Source organism: Ceratotherium simum, chromosome 25, assembly GCF_057802395.1.
Source record: "Ceratotherium simum simum isolate JZ-2026a chromosome 25, ASM5780239v1, whole genome shotgun sequence".
Classification (NCBI taxonomy): domain Eukaryota; kingdom Metazoa; phylum Chordata; class Mammalia; order Perissodactyla; family Rhinocerotidae; genus Ceratotherium; species Ceratotherium simum.
Genome location: NC_141924.1, coordinates 7,495,027 through 7,522,815, shown reverse-complemented (window position 1 = coordinate 7,522,815; position 27,789 = coordinate 7,495,027). Strand labels below are relative to the sequence as shown.

At 50.0% G+C, this 27,789-nt stretch overlaps 1 protein-coding gene, 1 long non-coding RNA gene and 1 other non-coding gene across 4 annotated transcripts; 2 read left to right on the top strand and 1 right to left on the bottom strand.

Moving 5' to 3' along the window:
• Window positions 1-79: 79 nt before the first annotated feature.
• On the bottom strand, window positions 80-25,256 carry POLDIP3 (DNA polymerase delta interacting protein 3). 2 transcript variants are annotated; one of them, XM_087448804.1, is made up of 9 exons: window positions 25,111-25,256; window positions 14,421-14,811; window positions 13,598-13,684; window positions 12,024-12,116; window positions 9,988-10,167; window positions 9,310-9,390; window positions 6,029-6,158; window positions 3,409-3,475; window positions 80-2,406 (listed from the first exon to the last, which is right to left on the bottom strand). In XM_087448804.1, the coding sequence occupies exons 1-9, from the start codon at window positions 25,167-25,169 to the stop codon at window positions 2,229-2,231; spliced, it is 1,266 nt and encodes a 421-aa protein (XP_087304930.1). In that variant the 5' UTR covers window positions 25,170-25,256; the 3' UTR covers window positions 80-2,228. The 2 variants fall into 2 exon arrangements, with proteins under 2 accessions (XP_087304930.1, XP_004438009.2); XM_004437952.3 differs by having other exon boundaries at window positions 9,310-9,387.
• LOC147913701 (uncharacterized) lies at window positions 25,059-27,202 on the top strand. The gene is made up of 2 exons (XR_015556342.1): window positions 25,059-26,267; window positions 26,911-27,202. It is a non-coding gene; the product is annotated as an uncharacterized LOC147913701 (long non-coding RNA).
• On the top strand, window positions 25,553-25,702 carry LOC147913702 (U12 minor spliceosomal RNA). Its single transcript, XR_015556413.1, has one exon. It is a non-coding gene; the product is annotated as a U12 minor spliceosomal RNA (small nuclear RNA).
• Window positions 27,203-27,789: the final 587 nt, after the last annotated feature.

The window sequence follows — 27,789 nt, the reverse complement described above, 5'->3', positions numbered from 1 at the left end:
GCAGAGGCAAATCCGTTTTCTGGGGCCAAGTCCCAAGAGAGCACTTAGCAGAATCTTTTAAGAAATGACAGCTCAAAGGTAGGAATAACAAACGTTTATTCAGAAATGGATAAGTAACACAGTCTCCTCCATCCCTTAACACCTCTTCCTCTCCTTTTGGACAAAAGAGACACAGATGGGAGATGTAGGGGAGTGGCAGGTGGAGAGGGACACAAGGACTGGCCCACCACCTTCTCTTCCCTGTTTCCCACAACAACAGCCTACAGAGCAGAGAAGGCCAAAAGCTTCCACCCTGCAATGTACCATACGGTTATCCAGAGGACAGGGTCCAGCCAGCCAGGCGGCTGCAGCTGGGCTCAATGAAACTCAGTGATAACCAGAGCAGCCTGGCTGGGACTGGAGGGAGGAGGGGAGGGTAAAGCCATGCAGGCAGGATATTTACCAACCCTACTCAAAGCCGAGTCCAAGCAGTGCTTCAACTGTCCCCAGTACCTGAGAAACCAGCTCCTACTGCCTTGTGGGTGCTCCCTTAGGCCGAGAAGGGAAAGTGTAGGAGTAATGTCTTCCAGCTGCTGAAGAGAAGTTTGCACCCGTTCAAAGGAGGAGAAAGAGAACAGAAGCAGCATTCTTAAAAAAAAACAAAACAAAAAACTGGAAAGTGGAGCACCATCAGTCACATTCCTTGGACTTCCCAGGCCTGGGCAACCTCAGAGCTGGAGGACTGAGCTGGGTTCAAACTCTGGTCCTTACTGCTTGACAGATTTAACTCTGTGGAAACATGAGTTTCCAGGTTTTTCGTCTCTGGGCTGGCCCCATACAGGTCAGCAGAGGCATTTAGTGTCTCAGGTCCCCTATACTTCCTAGGCTTGTGCCCTTCACAGCACCTCCTACTGATTTGTAGTGCTCCCAGAATCCTGCTCCCCACCTCGCTCCAGCTCTGCCAGCCTGGATTCCCTTTACAGTCCCAGAAAACCAGCAGGAGACTGAGAAGGACACCAGAGCAATGGTCTCCTGGTATTCAGGAGCTGCCCCTGGGTTCTACAGTTTTGCCCCAAATGCCTGGAACCATGCTAAAGGAACAACCCACCAGCTTGCCTGGAAGGGCTGCTCTGCTGTCTCAACTTCCTCCCACCACCCACCACTCCTCTCCCCCCCAGCAAGGCAAGAAAATATCCCTCTGGTCATGGACGGATGGGTCTCACAATAGCAAGGACAGTGCCTCTCAGCATCCCTGACTAGTGTCCTGTAGACACCTGAGGCCAGAAAGCAAGAGCTGGGAGCAAGCCAATATCTCCCATTCAAAGATCCCCCCAAACCCACAGTGTCACAAAACAAGAGGCAAACTCTGAAAAACCCAACTAGCAGAGAGCTGGCATTTGTGCCAAAACCAGGGTGAGATGAGCGCCGTGCCAGTGAGAACCGGAAGAGCTAACAATGCAGGCCCCTCTCAAGGTGATACCCAGAAGGCCAAGACTGTTGGGTGGGACACTCACCATAACCCAAGGGAAAAGGGAAATGTCAACTTGAGAATTTACTCTGGGTTGCCTGTGATGGCACAGGCCTCCAAGGCAAAGGCTGGGGGTACCCTCTTCTGAGCAGGGCCTTGCTGCAGGGCCCTGCTGCAGGGCCCTCTCCATACCAGACTGGTCCAGAGCCAATCGTGGTGAGAGGACAAGAGGCCTGTGGCCTGATCCCCACCCAGGCCATCTCCATGGACCAGGTGGGTGAGTGGCACAGCTCCCGAGCTGACCTGGCTCCTATTAGGTTGGCAGGGGCTTCCATTGCCCGCTTTGTTGGAAAAGTTTAAAAAAGAGAAAGGGGAGGCAACCCCTCACCCCTGGAAAAAGCAGTGTCCTTCAAACAGCCCCTGCCCTGCATTCCATGGGGCCACATGAAAGCCACCCAGAGAACTTAGGGCACCATTTCCAGACAAGAAATCAGTTTGGGGCTGAGGTTAGGGGGAGAGACACTCTGAGCAACACAAGCCTACCTTGGTGATGAGGTGGAGGGGAAGAAACATACTACAGGGAATGTTAACGTACAAAAGAGCACAGGGCAGAAGACAACACGGAAAGGTGGGTCCCGTCCAGTGAGGAAGCTCTCTACCCCCGGCGACCCCTCCCACGCTCAGGGGCCTCCAGTCCAATGGCCCATTGGTCACAAGCTTTGCTTCGGGAAACAGAGCCACCCTCCTCTGCCCCCCGCTTCTGGCTGCCTCACTCTCCCGCTCAAAGTTTGATTTTGAATTCTGTGGGCTGTGTGGTCACAGAGGCCCCTGAGGACTTGAAGAGAGCCTTCAGGATGGTGTCAGGGTCCACTTCGGCAGGAGGGTTGGACGAGGCGGCAGAATTCACCCTGCGAGGCAGCTCACTCTCCTTTTTCACGGAGGGGCTATCACTCAGCCGTCTGCGGAGAGCAGAGTCAAAATCCTTGTCAGTTTTCCCTTAGGTAGGAAGGGGACCCACCATCTACTGGGCACCTGTAATCAGCTAGGCACCGAATGAAATGCTTTCTGTACCCCTTTATCTCATTTCATCTTGTAGCAGACCTATCACTTTTCAATCTGCTGATGTGCAAGCTGAGACGCAGCCTGCTGTGTTCTGGGGTTTTAAGTTTAGGAGACGCTGCACGTCCCTCAGGGATGGTCACACACATCAGTATTTTATGCATTCTGAGAAGTCTTGAAGTAAAGAAATCGATTTAACTGGGTATTTAGCCCAATGGTTTCCAAACTTATTAGGTCATAAAACCCACATTTTTCAGAATACAACTTATTCCTAGAACAGTTTAAGAAACTTGTCTATATCACACAATTCAATATCCAGGGTTCAAATTCTAGTCTTTCTAAAGTTCCAGGTCTATTTCAGGCCTGCCTCACACTAACCCATCCACCTTGGCAAGTCTAATATCCTTGTGAGGTCTCTGTCTCCTTGTCTATAAAAGACGTCATGTCAGTCTAGACATTTTATGCAACTCGGGCTCCAAAAGTCCTCAGTCCCAGGTCAGGCACGTACCCCCAGTTTATGTAACAAAACAAGGGGTAGCACCCGGCACTGTCCCCACGCAACAACAAGGAGGCCGGGTTTTCCATTCACTTGGACAATGCATGCAGTTGTGCCAAGAGGGACACAAGTGGCTTGCTCTCCACCTTCTTCTCCGGTGTTTCTAAATTATAAGGCTGGGAATGAGGTCTTAATGCTAGTCCCCATGGCCAATCCCCTATGGAAATGACGAGATGAGCTACTTTGTACACATTTTAGCACCCTGATTGACCACTTGCAATCAGAGCAGAGGAAATGAAATGCAGCTGTGATGCAGGCAATTCACCCCTCAAAATAGAGGATCATGCAGAGGAAGCAAGCAGAAAAGCTCCACCCGGTCCCCAGCACCCCTGGCTTTGGAACTTACAGCAAGATGGGCTGGTCTGAGGTGATAACGTTTCCATTCATGTGAAGGTTGCACTTCATTGGTTGCCCTGAAAAAACAAAAAAGAAAAGACTCTGCCATGAGACTTCAGCTCCTCCTGTAGGAACTCCTCCTACAGTTCCTCCTGTACGGGAATAGAGCCGTACAGAAGTAACATTTCTACATCTCACTGGAATTAACTTAACTTTAATCTGAAATAGATTCTGATAAACTATGATATATACTGTAAACCCCTGAGCAACAATTAAGAAAGCAACTCAAGGGGACCAGCCCGGTGGCATAATGGTTAAGTTCGCACACTCCACTTTGGTGGCCTGGGGTTCGCAGGTTGGGATCCTGGGCACGGACCTACACATCACTTATCAAGCCATGCTGTGGCAGGTGTCCCACATATAAAGTAGAGGAAGACTGGCACGGATGTTAGCCCAGGGCCACTCTTCCTCAGCAAAAAGAGGAGGATTGGCAACAGATGTTAGCTCAGGGCTAATCTTCCTCACAAAATAAAAAGTGACTCAAAAAATACGGTGAAAAAAAATCATTAAAGGAACTAAAATGTTACACTAGAAAATCTTCATGTAATGCAAAAGAAAGCCAAATTAAATGTGAATAGATTAAATAATCCAATCAAAAGGCAGAGATTGTCAGACTGGATTAAAAAAAAGATCCAACTATATACTATCTATAGGAGACACACTTCAGATTTAAAGATACAAAAAGGTTGAAAGTAAAGGAATGGAAAAAGATATATCACTCAAACAGCAACTCGAAGAAAGCTAGAGTGGCTATACTAATATAAGACAAAATAGACTTTAAAACAAAAAATGTAACTAGAGAGAAAGAGAGACATTTTATATTATAAAAGGGTCAATCCATCAGGAAGAAAACAATTATAAACACATATGCAACTAACAGCAGAGCCTCAAATACATAAAGCAAAAACTAACAGAATTGAAAGAAGTAAACAAATAACAACAGTTGAAGATTTCAATACTTCACTTTCAGTAACAGACAGAACAACCAGGCAGATAAACAAAGAAACAGAAGACAACATTATAAACCAACTAGACCTAACAGACATCTATCCAACAGCAGCAAAATACATATTCTCCTTAAACACTCATGGAACAGAAGGTCATTTGTTAAATTCACAAATATATGTAAATCAAACAAAACAATCCTAAATAACCAATGGGTCAAAGAAGAAATCACAAGAGAAATTAGAGATTGGGCCAGCCCCGTGGCTTAGCAGTTAAGTGTGCGCGCTCTGCTGCTAGCAGCCCGGGTTTGGATCCCGGGCGCGCACCGATGCACCACTTCTCCAGCCATGCTGAGGCCACGTCCCACATACAGCAACTAGAAGAAGGATGTGCAGCTATGACATACAACTATCTACTGGGGCTTTGGGGGGAAAAAATAAATACATAAAATTAAAAAAAAAAACAACAAGAAATTAGAAAATACTTTGAGATGAATGAAAATAAAGACACAACATACCAAAACTTACGGGAGGCAGCTAAAGCAGTGCTTAGAGGGAAATATATAGCTATTAATGCAGAGATTAAAAAGAGGAGTGAAAAGACAACCTACAGAATGGGAAAAAATACTGGCAAATCAGTTATCTGATAAAAGACATATTAAGACTATATAAAGAATTCTTTTAAACTCAATTAAAAAGTGGGCAAATAGTCTGAATAGACATTTCTTCAAGATATACAAATGTCCAATAAGCGCATGAAAAGATACTCAACATGGGCCGGCCCCATGGCTTAGCGGTTAAGTGCACGCGCTCCGCTGCTGGCAGCCCGGGTTCGGATCCCCGGCGCCCACCGCTTCTCCGGCCATGCTGGGGCCGCGTCCCACATACAGCAACTGGAAGGATGTGCAGCTATGACATACAACTATCTACTGGGGCTTTGGAGGGAAAAAATAAATAAATAAAATCTAAAAAAAAAAAAAAAAAGAAAAGATACTCAACATCATTAGCCAATAGGGAAATGCCAATCAAAATCCCACTGTTTTATTAGTCACTGCATCTCCACTTCTACCATAGGGCCTTCATCCACAAGTGTACTCAATAAACACTGAAAGAACAAATCAGTGGATAGAAGGGGCATGGCAGAAAGAACTTCTCTCCACAGGCTATCCTGAGATGAATAATATCTGAATTCAGTAAATGCAGTAATTTACTCACTATAAGCAGAGCTCACCCAGGTGCCAACATTTAGACAAAGCTTCAGGCCTTTGAGGAACCTGTGACCTAGCTCTAAGCAGATCAACACCTGGAAGGGGGAGGCTACGGCTCTCCGCTTCCCTGGTGAAGATCTCTTAAAAGAACCATCCGTGGAGAAACGATGTTTCTCTGCTAGCTAGACTTAAGTGCTAGCTTAAGTGAAAACCCAGGGCCCCGGGGAACAGGCAGCTTAGCACTACCAGGAGACCGCACATCCCTGCCTGCTCTTGGTGCAGAGGAGGCCCCAGAAGGGTGACTGCACCAGGATGTCCTCCCTCCCATCTCAGAGGAAGGCTTGCTCCAAATGCCTGCTGCCTGACAGTGAGCAGTGAGAAGCAGGAAGGTGAGGTGGCTACTTTCTCTCTGACTTACCATCCAGACACCGGTTGTTATATTTCTTATATGCAGTGATAGCATCATCCTTCTTCACAAAGACCACCTCTGCTACCCCAGGATGGACCAGCCGAGCCCGCTTGAGGGCTCCACACACACAGAAAAGCTCCTGCAAAGAACAAGAGGCATTGGGGTTAGGGGAGAATTCCAGGCTGTCACCCTGCCTGCCATTCATACACTCCAGAGGGCTCTGGGTTGACTGGTGGCTGCACTCCGGCTGAATATGCCCAGTGCCCAAGATTTCAGAGAGGCTCCATTTTAGGTGGTGTTCCTGGGACATCCCATCCAGGCCTCAACATGGGAGCAGGTGAGGGGAAAAGCTGTGCTGGCAGTGAGAAATGGGTCTGGGCTTGTAAGCCTTGGAGTCCCTGTGACCTTCAGCAAGTCACCCCAAAGTCCTCCCGCCTCAGCGCCCACTTCCTCAACAAGGATGATAGTTATGCAATATGGAATTTCTCTCAGAGAGCTCTGTCATGAGAACGAATGCACAGGCTCATCAAAGACAGTGGCTAACATGTCACCTGGGAAGCTATTAGATATACAAATTCTGGGGCTGGCCTGGTGGTGTAGTGGTTAAGTTCGCATGCTCCACTTCAGCGTCCCAGGGTTCAAATCCCAGGTGCAGAGGCACGCACCACTTGTCAAGGCATGCTGTGGTAGACGTATAAAGTAGAGGAAGATGGGCACAGCTGTTAGCCCAGGGCCAATATTCCTCAGCAAAAAGAGGAGGAATGGCAACAGATGTTAGCTCAGGCCTAATCTACCTCACCAAAAAAAAAAAAAATCACTGACTAAAAGAAATACAAATTTTGGAGTTTTAGTCAGGGTGACCAATCATCCTGGTTTGGCTGGATTTAGGGGTTTCCCAGGACACGGGACTTTCAGTGCTAACCAGGAAGTCCCCAGCAAAACCAAGACAGTTGGTCACCCTAAGTCAGATAGACCTGGGTTTGATCCCTGGGGCTCTGCCTATCAGCTGTGCGACTTCAAGCAAGTTATTTAACTTCTCTGAAGGTGAGTTTTCTCTTCTGAAAAGAAGAAAAGGACTGGTCTAGCCTACATCTCACAGTTGCTGAAAGTGCAACTGAAAGCATTTTTTTTGTGTGTGAGGAGATCAGCCCTGAGCTAACATCTGCCAATCCTCCTCTTTTTGCTGAGGAAGACTGGCCCTGGGCTAACATCCCTGTCCATCTTCCTCTACTTTATATGGGACACCACCACAGCATGGCTTGACAAGTGGTGCGTTGGTCCACGCCTGGAATCCAAACCTGCGAACCCCGGGCCACCGCAGCGGAGCGTGCAAACTTACACGCTACGCCACCGGGCCAGCCCTGAAAGCATTTTTAAGGCAGTGCTTTGTACATGTGTTACCATCATTATTTACTTCAATCTCTCCTCATTTTACAGATCAGGAGACTGAGGCCAGAGAAGGAACACAATGTGGAGATGGACCAGGCCAACTAGCACCCAAACCATTTCTTCACCTGCAACTGCCCTTCGTAAGGTTGTTACGAGGACAAAGAGAAGACTTTTGAAAAGGTTGTTGAAATGATTTGTTTCTAATGATAAAAGGGAAAATGTTTAATGTCAAAACCAAGACATGGAACTGAATACTAAGTGTGATCCAATTTTATTACTGCTGTTCTTAAATTTTTTTTTTTTTTTTTTTTGGTGAGGAAGATTGGCCCTGAGCTAACACCTGTGCCAGTCTTCCTCTATTTTATATGTGGGACACTGCCACAGCATGGCTTGATAAGCAATACATTGGTCCGCCCCCAGGATCCAAACCTGCAAACTTCGGGCTGCCTAAGTGGAGCCCATGAACTTAACCACTATGCCACTGGGCCAGCCCCTTAAATTTTAACATTACCTATTTGGGTAGAAAAGAGGTGAAGGCGACTACTATTGGCAGTTCCCTCTGAGTGGTGATCATTACTGGTGTTTAGTCTTTCATTACTCTGTATTTTCAAAGATCCTCCATACAAAGTGCCTGGCACATAGTAAGTGCTCAATAAAAGGTAGCTATTATTTTCTAATCAGGAAAAAGTGTTTTGATTCTTTATAATTTGTTAAGTATCACACAAAGTAGACTACGATTTCCATTCTTGCGTGCACCGTTCACTGGCATGCCTGCGTAGTTCTAAAAGCAATCACACAGCACTCAGGTATTTCACAATTAAAACCATTAACAAACATGGTGGCCAGCGTGGGCTGTTACAGAACCTGAGACTCAGCTGCAGGGAGAGGCTGGAGGCAAGTTCATTCATTCTGTGATCTGACAGTTCAGAGTTAAAAGGGAACCTGGATTTTTAAACTAACAGCTTTTTTCGGTGCCTGAATGAAAATGAGGTTGAAAAGAAGTCCTGGCTGCATCTGGGCCCCCTCACCAGGCACCTGAATTAGGTTTTGCCCATGACCATCAAGAGTGGGACAGGATGGACCAGAAAGGCAGTCCAGAGGGACCAACCACCAGCTAACACCAACCCATCCCATCCCTCTTACTTTGGAATCATTGTGAAAACCTCTACAGGAGGCAGAAGTTCCAAAGACTCACGGGAAAATATGAACCACTGGATTTTGCACAGTAGGACTAAAGGATCCCATTTAAGACCCACTCCAGCACAATCCCCTGGCCCTGAGATTCAGGCCGGGCACCTGGCCCTGGTTTAGAAGCTGTGAGGAAAAGAGTCAACATAGCTGGCCTGACTGCTATCCTTTGGAAGGCCTGCTTCCAAGTTTGGCCCTTGGCTGGTGTTGGGGAACCTGGCTTCTGGGAGGGCTCCACCACCCTCACTGACAAGAGTGGCTCACTGTGCCTAAGCTGTTTGTGCAAACAACTGTGGTTTATGCTGAACACCTGCCTTCTGTCTGGGAGTCTGGAATTCTGGTATGCCTGAGGCAGAGAGTACCTACGTGACCAGGCCCCAACAAAATCCCTGGGCACTGTGTCTCTAATGAGCTTCCCTGGTTTCACATGTGTCATCACAACTTGAAGCTGGGAGAATAAAGTGCATCCTGTGTGACTCCACTGGGAGAGGACTCTGGAAATCTGCACCTGGTTTCCCCCGGCCTTTGTCCCATGAGCCTTTCCCTTTGCTGACTTTGCTTTATATCCTATAAGAAATCTTAGCCCTGATAGAATTCTCTGCTGAGTCCTGTGAGTCCTCCTAGAGAATTAAGTGAGCCTGGGGGTGGTCTCGGGGACCCCTGACACAGAAGTGGTTTGAGATTTAAAATTCTGCCCAGGCCACAGTACTCACAACAATGTCCTCCTCGGTGACTCGAGGGTGCAGATTATTCACGGTCATCTTGGTGCCTTCCAAAGGGCTGAGGACAGGCTGCTACAGACAAGAGCGTTACCAGAAGTCAGAGAACAGCTACACACTCCAACAGCAGAACTCACTCCAGGGAAGCGACCAGGAAGGCCCAGAGGAAACCCCCATGGAGAGCCCGTCACAACCAGGCCCCTCTAACCTTAGCACCCATCATGCCCCCACCACCCTATGCTAAGGGATGGAACCTCTCATTTCCCAAACACGCCAGGTCCTTTGAGGCCTTTGAGCTCTGCTTGGAATGCCACTCATGTTTCAAGACCCACCCAGCTCAGGCAGCACTTTCTCCTTAAAGCCTCCCCGGATGTGCCCAATGGAATTAGATACTCTTTCTGCAGTGTTCCCAGCAGCTCTCTTCTGAGCAGACCTCTGCTGTATCACCAGACACAGTGCTCTGTCTGCAGCTCTGTTTTCCCCGCTCGCCTGCAAGATCCTTGAGGGCGGGGCCACTGGCTCTTGGTTTGCTCATTTGCAAACGGGGGTGGCAACGCCTATCTCACAGAGGCACTGTGAGGACCCAAGAGGGTACATATAGCACAGCACCCACCCAGTACAGGCTGACTCTCAACTGGCATGGTCACTTCCTCTCCCTCACCTTCCCCTCACCTCAGCAGGCGGCAGCTCTTTGGGGGGCTCCTCCTTGTTCACTAGTGTCCGGGACATGTTGGTCAGAGCTTTTGTTCGAACAGAAGAGGGGAGAGCAGGAGCTGTGTAGGCATCATTCTGAACCACTTTGGTGAGAGGGAGGGCCTTGGATGTGGAAAGCTTGGAACTGCTCAGCCCGGCCTAAACAAAGAGGCAAACAGGAATCTGAGAGGCTGGAGATCTCGATGCCCCAAGGGGCTGACAACCCTTGAGGCCTCCCAGCTCCCCAATTCCATTACCGGTCTGGAGCCAAAGAGGCTGCCGGCTGCCAGTGATACCCCACAGGGAAGGGGCGGGAGGGGAGGAAAAAAACACAGCCTGCACCCATGCTCACAGCAGCCACTCTCCCGTGTTAGAAGCTCTTGGCAAGAAGCTTCCATGCAGCCCTGACCAGGAGCCACAGGCTCACCCATACCATTTAGACTTCACTAAAACCTTACAATTTGGGGCCTGTCAGAAGGCCAAAAGCTTGGGGTCAAGTTCAATCGCAGATATGCTTCTGTCACAACAGGCTGATCATCAGCTCTGGGCTGGCTGGGCATAGGAACCCACTCTTAAGAAGGCCCAGACTCCCAGCTTTATACTTCCTGTCTGGGCCATACAGAGGCTCTGCATGTAGCCCTGGCCTCATCAGCTTCCAGACTGGCAGGGACATGCTGGCAGTTGGCACGTGCAGACCAGTAGAAACAGTTCCCTCCCTCCCCTGCTACCCCTAATGGGGATGTGTCCCTTGGAAATATAAACCAGCAAACCCCCTGGTATTAATGTGTCTGAGGCAAAAGATGCATAAGGCAGAAGTGGCAGATGGTCTTGCTGATTTAGGACAGGGTCTACCAGGTACTGACTTATGGACCATGGAGGAATGCAGCAGCCAGAGAGGCAGAGCATGGGGCAGGGACAATTTACCAGCTTCTCCAAGTCTAGATGAAATGTCCTCCTCTCGCTGGATTCCACATTTCTCAAGCTGCTTTCTGAGCCCCGACAGCCAGTATAGTGAAACACGTGGCCCGGGAGCCAGACTGCTTAGGCTTGAATCCTAGATCTACTACTTATAAGCTGGGTGATACTGAGCAGGTGTCTTTAACCTCTCTGCGCCTCATTCCTCATCCATAAACCAGGGGTGATGATAGTACCCATCTCACAGGGTGGGAGGGAAGGGCAGTCTTATATGAGTTAGTATGAACCCAGTGTTTTTTGAGTTAGGGCTAGCCACTAACTGAGCTGGCTGACAGCCCCCTGCTGCAGACCTGAGCAGTCTAATTATTGGAAAGGCCCAGCCCCTTTGCTACAAACTGGCATCACTCAGCTTCACACATCACTTTAAGAGCTTCAACGGTAACTAGGAAATCGGTCCACACATTCAGTGCGGTGACCAAAACTGAGTCTTTGGGCCTCTCACGGCCAAACAAAGGCACTTGGCTTGGGTGCCCACTGGCCTCCTGTCTGTCATTTGCTACATCCGTTGAGCTGAGCAGTGCAGACCTCCCTGATGTTCCCAGATATTGCTTTCTTTCCTTCTCTGCATGGTATCTGACTAGCATCCTGGTCAACAAGCTTTCCCTGCATGCAGGCTGCACCTGGTGGAGCCCACAGGCAAGGTTTAGTTTATTCTTGCTACACACCAACCAAGGGAATGCAGATTCAAGAATGGCGCCAGAGCTGCTGACCATGGAGGGAAGGGGAACATGCAGAATGTCCTGCCACAAAGGAAAGAAAATGAGATTCCTTCCTGTGGGATTGCTCACACTTTCCCTGAAGTGTCTCAAACACAGCAACTGGGAGCTGCAGCTCTGCACTTCACTAGGTGTGAGACCTTGAACAAGTCACGGGACACTCTGGTCTCAGCATTTATAAAATGAGGGGTTGATTAGGTCCAGTTCTGAAAATCATATGACCCAAATACAGAAACACTTCTGAACTGAAAGGCCCTACTCTCCACCACCTCTCCCACCCACCTGATCAGACACGCAGTGTAGGAAAAACATAAAATGCCCTACCACGTGGTGGAGAAAGCTGCCTGAGGCTGTGAATTTCATCTGTTTACTAGGAATGGGAGCTACGTCTTCATCTTCATCTAGGTCGTATAAATTCTGAAAATAAAGAAACATAAGCTAACATGGCACGCAAGTTCTCAACAGACATTTGGAGCAAGGACAGCGAGGAGATGACTACTGGAGTGAGCGAGGCTGAGGGACAAGTGGGTACAGGGAGTGTGTCTGGGCTCTGGTCCTGACAGGCTGGCTCCTGGCCCACAAGGGCCCAAAGAAAGTGCTTCCAGGTACATCTGATGTAATTTTCTACAAGTGAGCAATACCTATCAAGAGTCCCTAACATGTTGGTTTATATTCTTTGGCTTAGAAAGTCCATCCCAGGCAATCTGGACTACAGAAGTAAACCCAAACCCTAGAAAAAGCTTTATGCACAAAGATGTTCATAGAAGGACTGATGTTCATAGAAGGATTTCTAACAGTGCAAATCACAAGAAAATGGTTTAAATAAACTAAAATGTCAATTCGATGGATTATGTGGTTATTAAAAATGTTTACAGTAAATGTGAATCACACAAAAATGCTTGAGTTATAAAGTGAAAACAAAATGACACAAAATTGAATAACAATAAAACCACAACTACAGTACGCATTAAACAAATAACAATGACATTAAAAAAAAAAAAAAAAAAAGGAACCAGGACAGAATTTCAATGGTGGTTGGCTTTCAAGAGCAGGAGCATCAGGAACTTTTTCTTCTTAATCTTCCTCTACTTTGCGAATTTTCTGTATTAAGCACATACTACTTTTATAATAAAAAAATTATAAAGACTTTTTTTTTTTTGGTGAGGAAGATTGGCCTTGAGCTAACATCTGTTGCCAATCCTCCTCTTTTTGCTGAGGATTGGCCCTGAGCTACCATTTGTGCCCATCCTCCTCTTTTTTGTATGTGGTATGCCACCACAGCATGGGTTGATGAGTGGTGCACAGGTCTGCGCCCAGGATCCGAACCTGCAAACCACAGGCCGCTAAAGTGGAGTAGGCGAACTTAACCACTACGCCACCGGGCTGGCCCCCCAAAAATAACAAAGACTTTTAATTTGCCTCTCTGCCCCTCATGTGTCACCTCCCCCAGTTAAGAATTTTCTTCTGGGGGGCCAGCTCAGTGGCCCAAGCAGTTAAGTGCATGCGCTCCGCTGTGGCAGCCTGGAGTTTGCTGGTTCGGATCCAGGGCACGCACCGACGCACTGCTTGTTAAGCCATGCTGTGGCGGCGTCCCATAAAAAGTAGAGGAAGATGGGCACGAATGTTAGCCCTGGGCCAGTCTTCCTCAGCAAAAAAGAGGAGGATTGGCATCGGATGTTAGCTCAGGGCTGGTCTTCCTCACAAAAAAAAAAAAAAAAAAGTTTCTTCTTAAAACTCATGACTTGCAGAAGCCAAATATAATCCTTCCTCCAACTCTTCAAATTGGGAAACTTGGGCCAGGCCTCAGTTAATTCACCCAGCACCCCCCATGAAAACACAAGCATGCGTACACATACACATTTGTACACACAGATGAACACACAACACACACACACTACCTGTTTGGCCTGGTGGTTATTGACGACATTGATCTTCATTCCAGCAGGATGGGCATGAAGTGGTGCCATGGCCTTCTGCTGAGGAACCTAGAAACACCTAGTGGTCAAAATTCATCCCACAAGTATGGTGGACACACAAGTTTTGGTCTTTGGTAAAAGGCCCTACAGAATGCCTCAAGTCCAAAGCAGGAGCGTGACAGGAAGACTCGCCATCCCAGAGACCGTGTGACAATGCATGTACAGGGCTCAATGAACCTGACTCTGCTCAACGAACAGCTGCTGCTGCTGTTCCTGTCACCAAAGAAGCTGTGAAGATTAAACAATAGTGTTCCGTTCCCTTTGGGGTGGCGGCCGTGCAGGTGGCCAGGGCACTGCACTAGGAGCCAGCTCTGACTGGGTTCCTTCCCAGGTCCTCCCACTGACTAGCTGTGTAACTTTGGACACAATAAATCACATCCTGGGGACTTAGATGATTCTTTTATGATGATTCTTTTATAAAACTGGGGTAATACTCCCAGGGTTGTAGTGAGGAACAAATAAGGTCATACATATTATATGCCTGCTGCATAGCACATGCTCAACAATTGCTTTGTCCTTTCCTCTCTCTTCCCTCCACCACTATCTCACTTGGGAAAGTCACTTAATTTCTCTGCACCTCCCCTTTCTTTTACATAAAACTTAGACAATACCTTGCCTTTCTAATATACTATACAAACACTTGGGAGAATTGTCCTTTTGTCCAAATACTCCTGATCCCTGCTCCGTGCCTGAATCTGCAGTTGTTACTGGCTTCTGGAAATTTATGACAAGAGCCACAACCCACCTGGATGGTTTTAGTGAGCTTCAGAGCAGGGGTCACTGTTCCGATGGGTGGGCTCATGAAGGCAGCAGGGGAATTCCGCTTCAAGCTGATCTTCTCTCTGGCATCGGCCACCTGGCGGGGCTTCTGGGGTGCCGTGCTCTGCTGCTTGCGAGAGTTCAGCATCTCTCTGGCATCCTGCACTTTCCCTTTGATCCGGAACCGGGCATCTTTCTGCAAAAGCTTTTCCCGGGCATCCTTGACGCCCAGCTTGAGCCGGGCGTCTGAGAGGCCAATCTTCTGCCGGGCATCAAATCTCTGCTGGAAGGTGGCTGTGCGTGCTGGCTGGCTGAGAAGGCTCTGCTGGATCCCAACACGAGATCGGACACCTCCAACTCCTGGTCTGGCATTGAGCCTGCAAATAAAAATTGCAGTATTAAGTGGATCTGAATATCAACAGTAGCCCACGGAAGTAGAGCTGTGGTAATACTGGGAACAGAGTAGTCCTGGGGAAAGCAGAAAGTTGCTCCCTGTCTGAGGAAACAAACCTAGAGAGACTTCTCTCCTAGTTTTACAGCTGCCATTATGCCTTGTAAACAAAATTAGGAAGGAGGGCCTGGTGGTTCTTTCACTAGGTAAGACTGTTTTGCTTCCTAGACCAGGTGTTTTGCGACACCATTATGGACAACAACCTCCAAATGATACCAATCAAATAAAATAGACATATCCCCCAAGTATCATAACCTCACACATCTGAAGAGCAACTTCAGTCTTCAAAGCTCTTCCACATCCATGCTCTCAATCAGCCCTCTCAGCACCCTATGAAGTACCCATTCTGATGCCCATTTTACAGCGGGAGAAACAAGCTTGGAGAGGTTAAGTGATTAACCAAAGGTGCCCAGCTGGCCTCCAGCAGCCTCATGCCCCCAGTGCCGGCAGATAGCCCCTCCTGGGCTGGGACCAAGAAAGCCAACACGGGGGCCTGTCTTGGAGCTACTGGACTAACAGACGATACAAAGACTTGATTAAAAAGAAAAATAGTCACTTCTGTCTGAACTGTTTCTACTCACAACACTTCTGACACCACATGTGTTTTTTCCTCACACCAATCACTTCTCCAATTCTCTAGACACCAACTGGGTGACCCACAATTCAATTCTAACACTAACCACCTGGAGTTAGCACAGATCCCACAGGTGAAGGCTCGTCCCACAGACTGCCTCCACTGCAGACGCCAGTCCCTAGTCCCAGGCTGCCTGTCCTTCTGATCCCATGACCCCCTCCTCAAGTTCGATAATTTGCTAAAACAGCTCACAGTACTCAGGAAAACAGTTTACTTACTATTACCAGTTTATTATAAAGAATACAACTCAGGAACCGCCAAATAGAAGAGATGCACAGGGCAGGGTATAGGGAAGGGGTACAGAGTTCCCATGCCCTCTCTGGGCACATCACCCTCCCAGGACGTGGATGTATTCACCAACCCAGAAGCTCTCCGAAGCCCACTGTATAGTGGTTTATATGGAGGCTCCATTACATGACCACAAGTGATTAAATCATTGGCCACATTGATGATTAACTCAATCTCCAGCCCCTCTCCCCCTCCGTGGAGGTCCAGGGTGGGGAGTAGGATGGGGCTGCAAGTTCCAACCTGCTCATCATGCCTAGGTCTTTCTGGCAACCAGCCCCAGCCTGAAGCTCTCTAGGGGCCCATCAAGAGCTGCCTCATTAGAACAAAAGAAGCTATCACCCTTATCACTGAGGAAATTCCAGGGGTTTTAGGAACTGTGTGCCAGGGACAAACACCAAATATATATTTATTATACTTTGCAACAATAAAAATGTACAATTCAGAAACAGTTCAAATTGGAAATCAACTAAACTCCATTAAACAAGCCCCACTCTCTTCTGGGGTTCCTCTGTTTGCCCTTCAATGGCTTGAGAGTAAACAGAAGACTCTTCCAAGTATAATCCTGGAAGTCCTCCCTGGGGTCTGCGGGCTTCTACCCCACCCCACCACAAGGCCTCTCCGCTCCAGCCACCAAAAACACTACTCCTGCGGCAGGCGCCCTGCCTGGGGACTCCGACTTCCAGGGCAATGTCTCCTCTTTGGGAAACCCTCTCTAATTCTCCCAGGACAGCCCTCCTTTGTGCCTATTCTTACATTTGCTTGTTCTCTCTCCCCCACCTGGACTGGAAGGGGAGGGGAGAATGGGGCTCATTCCCGTTTCAGGGCCCAGTGCTTTGTAAGTGGTCCTGGCTGAGCATCAGAAACTCCTATGGAGCTTCTTAAAAATACAGCTCTCAGACCCCACCCCAGAGCTACTGAACCCCAAATCTGGGTGAAGGCAGGGCATCTGCATTTTTCACTCCACAAGCGATCCTGGAGAACCGCAGTGCTGAGAATCTGACCAGGTGTCAGAAGGTGCAGCTCTGCTGAATAAACAAGTTCCTATACTGTTTCCCAATCACTGTCCAGGCCTCCCAGGAGGCACCCCTCATACTGGGGAGTCACCTGAATCCTCCTCCTGCCTCATTCTTCCTCAACCGCTGGAGTGAGACTGTCCACCAGCAACTCTGCCAACAGCAGGAGTGCACACAAAGGTGTCTGCCTGCACCAGTAAAAGAAAACCTAGACCTTCATCTTGTCTTCCTCGGAATGATGGAAAAGCACCTGCTGCCTCCAGTATGCCAGAGCCAGACTTAAGACAGCAATGCACAGTACCATTTTTCTTTGAAAACATGGCAACAACTTTAGGATTTAAATACTTTCCCGTGGGTTTATACAAGAAACAGGTGGAAAAGAGAGCGGAAGAGGTCATTTACAGAACTGATCAGATTAGGTTTAAGGGAAGGAGGGGGAGCTGCTTATCCGTCCCTGCTCTGTTTTCTCATGTAAAGACTCTGGGAGACAGAGGTGCTAGAAAAAGCAAGGCCAAAAGGCGCGGGTGTTCAGGGAGGCAGCATGCACAATTAGGGAGCAGCCGTCCTTCCCTGGACTGGGCTACCCCAGGCTTCATGGCCTGCAAAGCCACTGGCAATAGTCAGCCTCTGCTTTGTGGTGACCACAGAAACCCGAGGGGACACTGAGGGGCCCCTGGCATTCCTGGAGGGAACAATACGAACTTCATAACAAAGCCTTACCCCAGGACCAACTGGCAGGTGAGGTGTCTCCACTGCCTTTTTTTTTAATGCTTCCAACTCTCTACTTCTGTTGATGATACCCATCAAAGAAAAGCAACAGGCTATCAGTTCAGACCAGGAGCTCCCACGGAAGGCCATTCATACAATGGGGAGAAGATTTTGATCAATATTTACCATGCAGATCCAGATGAAACCCTTCACTCATCACACACTGGACAGCTCTGGAGGCAGAGGCCATGGGCCGGGCAATTGAGTCACCAAAGAGTATGGTGAGGAACAGGCCTCCAGGGGCTCCAAATTGGGAGGGGCCCAAATGGGGGGCGGGGGCTGGCGCATACAGATACGCAAACAATCATCACACTCCTGCTCTAGGGGAGGAAGGTCCAAAGTCTGTGGGGACACCACAAGCAACTGGACACCTGTAGGGCTGTGGGAAGGTTCAGAGGTGGCCCAGGGGTCTGAGAAGAGTGTGTCAAAGGACATTCACGGCAGACAGAATGTGGGAAATGCCCACTACAGCCCACAGCTGGTAGCTTCTTTGCTCTTGCAGCTCTGGCAGGCAGCCGTGGAGGCACTTAGCTTTCCCCACTTCTCCACCCTCAAGAGCATTCCCTCACTCTTCCTGTATCACTTCCACAGCTGGAGGCTCCCTCCCTGCAGCATCAAAGCACTGGTCGAAGCTTCATTAAGGCACTTACCATGAGGTATCACAATGATTTGTTTACAAGCCTGCATCTCCCGTTGGACTAAGAGCTTCTCAGGGGTACACCCTGCACCTCCTCACCTGTGTCAACCCTGCACCAGGGGAATGACAAAGGCTCAAAGAGCTTCCAAGCCCTGAGCTCCTGCTAAGTGTCAGGGACCCTACAGGGCTCCTTTCGTACGTTCTCCTTTCAGCCTCACAGTCTCTGAGGTTAGCTGCCGTCACTTCCATCTTACAGAGGAGGAACCAAATCAGAGAGCTTGTGGCGGGGCTGAGACTGGACCTCAGGTCTACCTGACCTCAGAGCCCACAATCTTTCCATTATAACAGGCTCCAAGCTTCCCTCCTTCCTACGCCAAGCCCCAGGGGAGGGGAGACAGAGAAGCTATGGCTACCCCAGAAGGGCTTCTCCTTTGCAAGCCTAGCCCTCTACCCAGCCCTCACCGACTAGCCCAGTGCCCTGCTAGGATCGTGGCCACCAACGGCTCCTCCCAGAGGAGAGAGGGCCACCCTAGCCCTTATGCTAAGAGTAGGACCCACAAAAATCTCACCAGCAGCGAGCTGCAGGAGCTTCAGGAAAGGCCTCCTGGAAGAGAGCAGCTGGTCTCTGGCTGAGAGGACATCCTGAATGGAACCAGGCTGCATCAACATCCATGGTGCAAGACATCACTGATGACCACCGCCACCACAGTGGGGGTCCGACACTCCGAATCCAAACCTGAGTCTGTCTTGAAGATCTCCTATCTGCATCTGTCTTCTCCAAATCACCAGGGCACCCCTGTTACCAAAGGTCCCTGATACTTTAACTAAAGGAGGTGGGGGATCGTATCATGTCATACTCCATGATTCTACAATACCATAAAATTGGGCAAATCTAGACCCCATAGCATCAATTATGCTTTCAAAAAGCCAAGTTACCCAATTTCACAAATCATTCAAGCAATTAAACATAAGTGCCAAGAAAAAATAACCAACTGAAAGCAATTATTTCAAATAATTAAAAGAACAATGAGATTCTTGAAAACAAATATCATATCCCGAACAGAGAGTGGAGAACGGGGCAGATTCAAAACTTTTCTGGTTCACTGCAATTCAGTATGAACAGTAAACCTTTGCAGAAGGAGGGGCAGGGGCGATTAGGCCTCTGCAACCTTAATTTATTCATTTTCCTCAACAATTTCCCTTCTCTGATAATCTGTAATGGCTGTTTGAAGTGTTGTATTAAGAATTCACAGGAGTCGGGGCCGGCCCGGTGGCTTAGCGGTTGAGTGCGCGCGCTCCGCTGCTGGCGGCCCGTGTTCGGGGCCCGGGTTCGGATCCTGGGCGCGCACCGACACACCGCTTCTCCGGCCATGCTGAGGCCATGTCCCACGTACAGCAACTAGAAGGATGTGCAACTATGACATACAACTATCTACTGGGGCTTTGGGGGGAAAAAAAAAGGAGGATTGGCAATAGATGTTAGCTCAGAGCCAGTCTTCCTCGGCAAAAAGAGGAGGATTATCATGGATGTTAGCTCAGGGCTGATCTTCCTCACAAATAAATAAATAAATAAAAAGAATTCACAGGAGTCTACAGTTGACAGGCAATGCCTGCCACATAAGGGGCAAGTGGCTCTCAGGGTGTATGAAAGACTCTGGGAAGACGTGATCTCAACCAACATTTCTGAGTACTTACTACAGGTTCATAAACTTTGACAACCTCCTTTAACCCTCACAACTCTGTGAATTAGGTCATTATCCACATTTTATAGGTGAGCAACGTGAGATTCAAGGAGAGCAGTTATCTCAAATCCCCGAGCTCTCATGGTGAAGGCTGGATTTGAACCTCACCGTATCGAGTTAAACCACCAATAAATGAAGCATGGGTCAAAACCAAAGATCAGAACTTGAGAGGTACGGAAGGGTGAGCACGGTCTCCAGGCTAAGGAAACCGTTAGGGCTCCGTCACATCCAGGGACACGGCGCACTCCCTAGTGACCGAGGGTGAGCACACAATGAGGATGGCTGACAGGGTGCCCACTTGGGACCCACACACCATACTGCTTGTCTGGCAAGAGAGACCACCAAGATGCCTTGTGTTGGTGTTTATCCGTTTGAACCCTGCAGAAGATACACTTGGGGGAGGGAGGTGATGTAGCTGTGGACGAAGGAGCGTGAGGAAGCTATTTTCCCTCAATTCAACGCATATAGGTCCACAATTACGCCAGTTCTTTCAACTCCTTTCATAAACAGCTTTAGGGGGCTTCAGTGTTCAGGCTTTTTATAATCACTGCTTCTCTTCCTGCATGAAAAGACAGCTATTCATCCCAGCAGGCAGCAGTACTGGTTATAAGGCAGGCATTAGTCATCAGGAATTTTTCAAATAAACACTCCTGCTAGGGGTAGGTCTCTAAAACATAGAGTCAATTATGTTACCCTCCTGCTCCAAGAACTGCTGAAGGCTCCCTAACAAAGCCCAACCCCCCACCGGAGCCTCCAATCTGGCCCCACTTCTCCCTGCAGCCTCACCTCCCACTAGACTATCTGATGTTCCCAAAACACATTCTGCACTTTTGGCCTCAGTAAATGTTTGGGAGAGGGGAAGTGGGGAGGTTTTGAGCAAGTCTGCTAACTGCTCTTCCCTGTCACACCCGGAACACTGCAACTCGGCACTGCTTCCAGAGCCTCACCAGGGCCCCCGTGGGTCCCGGGAAGAGTGCTGTGGGCGAGATGGCAAATGCAGAGCCAGCCCTGATGGCCTAGTGGTTCAAGTTCGGCACGCTCCACTTCGGCAGCCCGGGCACAGAACCACACCACTTGTCTGTCAGTAGCCATGTTGTGGCGGCGGCTCACAGAGAAGAACCAGAAGGACTTACAACTAGAATCAGCAACTATGTACTAGGGCTTTGAGGAGGGGAAAAAAAAATGAGAGGGCAAATGCCCCACTGGAGCTAGAGCTCTCCCCCAGCCCCTGACTGGAGCCTGGCACACACGTGAGGACCAGGGAGGGTCTGTCTGGGGCCAGAATGCCTCACCCTCTGGGTCTGTCGGTGAAGGGCAGAGCGGCAGCCGCTCTGGACAGACGTCCAGTCCAAAGGATTCAGGCCCATGAGGGAGGCCCTGGTTTATTGCAAAGTGGATTTTAATCCATGGGGTGGGGTCTCTAGGTTAGAGTACTTGTGTGTTGAGGTCATCTTTATGGAAGAAAACACAGCTTAGTTCTAACTATTACTGAGGGTCAATTGTGAATTAGGTGCTTTAGAGACACAAAGAAAAACAAGACACTAACCCTTTACCCTCCAAGAGAGTTTTGTGCAGATGTTTCATTTTAAATCGTAATTCTCGCCCTCCAAGTTATGTAATAACTCGCTTCCCCCCTCCTTGTTTTAGGTCTACGTTTCCTTTACCTTATTTCAACAATGAAACAAGCAGTATCAGGACCAGAGCCCTGGCGTGAACTGAGAAGTTCACTAGCCCCTCCCCCCAGGGCTCCAAGGACTCCCCAGACAGGGCATCTGGCCCAGAGCTGCTCAACTCCAACACGCTCCCGCTCAACTGTCCCACTAAGGCTGCCTGCCACCTTCAGCTAAGTACGCACAGGCAGTGGACACACAGCTATCCTCTGAGAGTTAAACTAAGCAAACCAAAGAGAGGGGACGCCTTCGCTAACTTAATCAGTGATATTCTCACATCTAAAGGACAAAATCAACCAGAGAGGTAGGCTCGCACTGCAGGTGGTGCCCAGTGCTGTCCTGGGGAGTCAAATCCACGGGTCTTGAGCAAATGAGGTCACTAGAGATGTGCTGTGCGTGGGGAAGCACAGCACCTCACCACCGCCTGGATGAAGTATCACTCAAAACCAGCCCCTCCCTTTCTCTAATTTCACGTTAATCAAGGAAATTTTTGATGATTAATTGGGGGCCCAGGTAATAATAATAATGACCCCTTTCTTGACTTACAAGGTGTGATGAACACAAAACAGAATGGCTGCTCTAAAGAACAAGCACATTCCATGACCTGTGGGGAGAGAGGTTATTCACACTGCCACAGGCTCAGTCTTCTGCTATCTCCACTGAGAAGAGGAAGGAAGTTTTCTGAGACAGTCGCAGGTTCTTCTTAAATTACCAAGCACAAAGTTCTTCCTGGGACATCCAGGCAACATTAAACTAAAGTTCCCAGGAAGGAGATTTCTTCTAGGAAGATGGAGAATAGAACAGATTTACTGTAGGAAATGACATTTGTTTAGACCTTTCAGAGTTCTTGACAGGGAGCCCCCAGCTCTAGTTTTTCTCTTTGTTGGCTGTGCAAGTAAAATAAAAATGAAGTTTCCAGCAGGTTTAACCCAAACACAGCGTGCAGTCCTGTTTCTTCTATGCTAGCCTCTTTGCCTGCATTTCCCTCAATCCAATCTTCACATAACAGCGAAGCAGTATTCTCCCACTGACAATTGCATGTTACGTCTCTACTTAAAAGCCTTCAATAATGATGATAGCGGGCCAGCCTCATGGTGCAGTGGTTAAGTGCATGCGCTCCACTGCTGGCGGCACGAATCCAGGTTCGAATCCTGGACGCGCACCAACGCACTGCTTGTCAGGCCATGCTGTGGCGGCGTCCCACAGAAAGTAAAGGAAGATGGGCACGGGTGTTAGCCCAGAGCCAGCCAGTCTTCCTCATCAAGAAGAGGAGGACTGGCATGGATGTTAGCTCAGAGCTGATCTTCCTCACAAAAAAAAAAAAATAATAATGATGATAGCTAACATTTATTGACCACTTAGTACCCGTCAGACACTCTTTGAACTACTTTAGATGTGTTAATTCACTCAGTCCTGGGCCGGCCCTGTGGCTTGGCGGTTAAGTGCGCGCGCTGCGATGCTGGCGGCCCGGGTTCGGATCCCGGGTGCGCATCGAGGCACCACTTCTCCGTTCATCCTGAGGCCGAGTCCCACATACAGCAACTAGAAGGATGTGCAGCTACGACACACAACTATCCACTGGGGCTTTGGGGGTAAAAAATAAAATAAATAAAATCTTTAAAAAAAAAAAAAAAAAAAAAAAAAAAATTCACTCAGTCCTGACAATAACCTAGTAAATATTATCCATGTTTTACAGATAAGGAAAGAGAGGCATGGACGGGTTAAGTAACTTGCGTAAGATCATACAAAGGTGGGAGAAGAAGGGAACTGAACCTTGGCAGTCTGACGCTTACCTATTACATACCCTAGGGAAAGGTGTTCAGGCTTCTACTCCTTTAAGGAAAGATCCATGATGACTGCCATCATTTGCTGAACTACCTGGTACAAACTTTAAACCATACACTCTTATATTCTCATATTTAATCCTCTCAACGACCTACCAGGAACCACTACTACAAATGAGAAAAGTGCCCAGCTCAGAAGTCATCTAGCCAGGGGGGCAGAGAACCCAACAAGGGGACCTGCCAGGGGACCAGGTTTGCCTGGCTGCACAGTCCTTGCTCTTCCCATGGATCCACACATTCCTTCCTTCCCTGCATCCCCACTCACTGCCCAACACAAAACTCTGAGCACATCAACGCCAAAAAGTACAGACCCAACAGACGGTTCGGACCACCTCCAGTCAGGAACGGAGGGGAGCGACTGCAGAGAGAGCAATGTTGGGAAGCTGGCTCCTTCAGCGACTGTTGTGCAAACCTATGAAACCTGGATGAGTTCAGATGTGGCCGGAGGACCCAGCACTAATCCCACACCGGTCACTAGAGGGAACACCTAGGAGACAGCTACTCCCAGATAATGGTTTAGGAAATGAACGCTTACTGAGCCTATTATGAACCAGAAGCCAGGTGAAGGGCTGGCTGGCTGGCTGGCGAATTACGCGGTGGTCGCGGCAGCTGCAGTGAATATGTGTAGGGGGTGGGGGATACAATTGAGATAACAAAAGAAAGAATCTATTTTCTAGAGAACACGATATCTAACATCTTTACAGCCTGGCTGTCTACAGAGACATCAGAACTGAACGTGTGCTGGAAAACGCCTGGCCAAGTTCCCACTCTCCGTACAGGTAAATTGGAGCTCAGCAAGGCTGGAAGAGACTACCAGTACCGAAGGGTCAGAGAAAGTGGGGGGCACACAGCTGCACACCACCCCCACGGCTCCCCCCCCAGATCCCGCAGTCTTCTCCGAGAAGCACGAAGGCTCGGCCACCCTCCAGCCCGTCCCACCTGTCCTTCTGCCCATGCCTGAGGCCAACCCGGCCGGCTCCGAGAGCTCCCCGTGGCCTCGGGCAAGTCGCTCTCTCCAGCCTCGGCTCGCACCTGTAAGCTGGGGAAGCATGAACAGCTGGCCGACAAGACCGCGAAGGGAGCCAACGGGACGGTACGCACACGAAAGCGCTTCCGAACTTCAAACGCCGTACGGAGGGAGGAGCGTTCACGGAGGCGGCCCGGCGGGGGACGCGCACGCGGGACTCGGAAAGCAGGGGTCTGGGTTTGGGTCTTGGCTCGGCAGTCCCAGACGGCGGACTCAGCGAGCCACGTCCCCGCAAACTTCAGTCATCCTAGGACAACGGAGCAGCGGGCCGGACGCCCGTCCGCTCAGGACAGGGGGCTGCGCCAGGGGACCCTCCGCACCCCGGGTCCCGCCGCCCACCCCCGGCCGCTCCCACAAGCCGGGCACCCCGGCCGCCGCCCGCAGCCGCCGGCCTGCCCCAGCCCGCCGGAGCGACGGCACCTCAGCCAGTGGGCGGGCGGGCGGCCGGGCCCGAGGCGGCGGCGGGCCGGGCCAATGAGGAGCGCGGCTGCGGCAGGGGGCGGGTGCAGGCGGCCGCCGCGTCGCGCCCGGGCCGCTCCCTCCTCCGCCCGAGCCCCGCTAGGCCGTGGCCCCGAACCACGAAGGGAGAAAAGGCCGCTCACCGCGCCTTGGCCGCAGCCCCGCGCTTCCGGATGAGCTCGTCCAGGGAGATGTCCGCCATCTTGCGCCGCCGAGCGAGCCGCGAGCAGCTTTACACTCCCTCAGCCCGCGAGCCCGCCCCTCCGGCCGCTACGGAGCCACTAGCTGCTTCCGGCCGACAAACTCTCGCGACAGCTCAAAGCACGCAAGGACCGGAAGTGGCGGGGAACTCCCCGTGAGCCTTCGCGACGCCGGCCGCTTATCTGCATACGGCGGGTCGGAGAGCTACCTTGACCTATTCTCCCCCGACGAATAAATAAAATGAAAAGCAACATAAGAAATTAATTATTGAGTAAGATAAGCTTCAAAGGAGCGGAGCTTCAGGTCGACGGTCAACTTTGATGCTCACCGTAGGTCAAATGAGCATGGGATTCATCACCTAGGAAGTAACTGCTGTACCCTTTTATGCCTTAAACTTATGAGTAAGGAAAATAACGATTCGGGGTGACGCCCGAGTCCTCACTGCTAATGTGAGACGAATTTTTGAGCGGGTAAAGGTCGCCCCTAAGGTGACCCGCCTACTTTGCGGGATGCCTGGGAGTCGCGATCTGCCCGTCCCCATTTTCTTTTGAAAAGTAGACTGGTCAGAACATAGAAGCGCGATCTGGTTGCCCGGGTTTTACAGCATTACCGATGACACTGAACAATTATTACGTGATCCGTGAACGTAAAATTGGCGGCCTTCTACCCCCCTGTAACTACAATATAGTGCTAGCCGTTTCTGTGTGGCTGAGAGGTACGGACACGTGCGGCTCCCCTGCACACAGTAGGCGCTCACTTCGTGGCTTATAATGGCGGGCTCGCGGGGGTGAGAGCTGGAGGCCCGCCTGAGTCACGTCCCACCGGACACACCTCTTGGCGGCATGACCTCAAGCAAATCACTTCTCTGTGCCTCTGTCTTCTTGATCTGTGAAGTGCGGCAAATAACAGGTTGTTGCGAGGGTGAAATAGACGGATTCATTAAAGTTTTCGATATGTGGAATTGCCTTTTCATCGATGCAACCCCAGCCTCCGGCGCCGAGCCTGGCATGAAGTCGATGTTCGATACGTTTTGTCGAATCAATCAATAAAACTACACGCAATGCCTTTAGCACAGCGCCGAGCCTGGACTAGGTGCTCTGTGAGTTCCTATTATTTCTCAGTCCAACACTGCGAGTGGAGTTACGTGCTCTTGACTGAGCATCACACCACAGTTAAAAATCGGGCATCGGAAGCTCGGTGGAGAAATGAACAGTAGCGGGTGAAGTCAGAGGGTCTGGGATTGGGCACCAGACGGGGGGGGGGGGGGGGTCCGGGACCCAGCTGCGCAGCCGCGATTGCGTGAGGGCTGGCCCTCCTCTCCGCTGAAAACAGGACCGCTAACCGCACCCCGCCCCAAGGGGGCGGGGAACAGCAGGGAGTCCCGGGAGGGCCCCACGGATGGACCGCAGGAGTGAAGGTCCTGTCTCGCCTTAAGCGAAATGTAAAAAACGTCACTTAAATGATTTTTTAAAGCCAGCACAATGGGGTCATTAACTGAGATCAACTAATTGTGGGATTGTCAGCTGGGTGGCCCTCCCCCAGGGGCATTTCTGAACCTTTGGGGTCGTGTTTTGTTGTCTGGACGACGGGGATGGCGGTCACGTGGAGGTGGGGACTGGGGTGGGGCGGTCTCGCCGGCCCTCCCAACACCCGCGACATTCCGGGAGCCATTCCCGGGGCCCTTCCCGGAAGGGAGAGGCCCGGGAATTCTCTGAGGCCGGGCTTCCCTCCATGTCTTGTAGGCACATGCAGCACTTTCTGCCGGGGGTGAACAAACATGGAATTGCCAGCCATGCAGCGGCACCACAGCGCAAGGAAGCGGTCCTGCTTTGTTTAGAAAATGACCAAGAATTGTGTCTACCTGGGACAACGCCGCCGGGGGGGTCGGGCTGTGCTTAAGGCTGTGACAGTCCAGGGACCCCACAATCTGGGCAAACCCCTGCCCCCGCCACCTCTTCTGGGGGACTTGGGCCAGTATACATGCTGAAATGTACATCATTTAATAAACTCCTTTCCTTTCTTGCTCTTTGATAACATAGTTGGAGCTTTGTGTTAATTCTTGAAAATTCTGTGTGTAGGTAGCTGATATTACCTGAGAATTCACTTCAGGAGAGTGAAAGGGCTGTTATAACTGTTGTTTTAGAAGGGTGTGGGGTCTGAGAGGGGAGAGAATCACTTCACTCACCATTTCACAGATGGGGAAACTGAGGCCAGTAGGGAGGGCAGAGCCAGGTCCAGCTCATGCTCTCCTTTCTGGCCCTAGGAGACACCCTCTTGTGAGGTCAAGAGGTGTGCATCAAGTCCCAACCCTCAGGCCTGTTTTCTTATCCTCCAGACGGGGACAGGAAGGAGGAGACCTACTGTGTGTTGGGTGCTCAGCAGAGTCCCCCACACACAATAGGTGTGGAGAAGGACCATCAGGGCCTGGGATTCCCCACCCACTGAGGAGTCTCACCCTGCCCCAGTGTGTGTCAGGGACAGATGGAAGGTGAGAGATGAGAGAAGAAAGGGGCTCCCCTGCCTCTGAGTCTTGGCCTCAGGCGTTCCTTCCTGTGAACTTCCCCCATCTTCCCCTCTCCCCAACTCCACTCCAGCCACACAGGCTTTCCCTATGTTCCCCC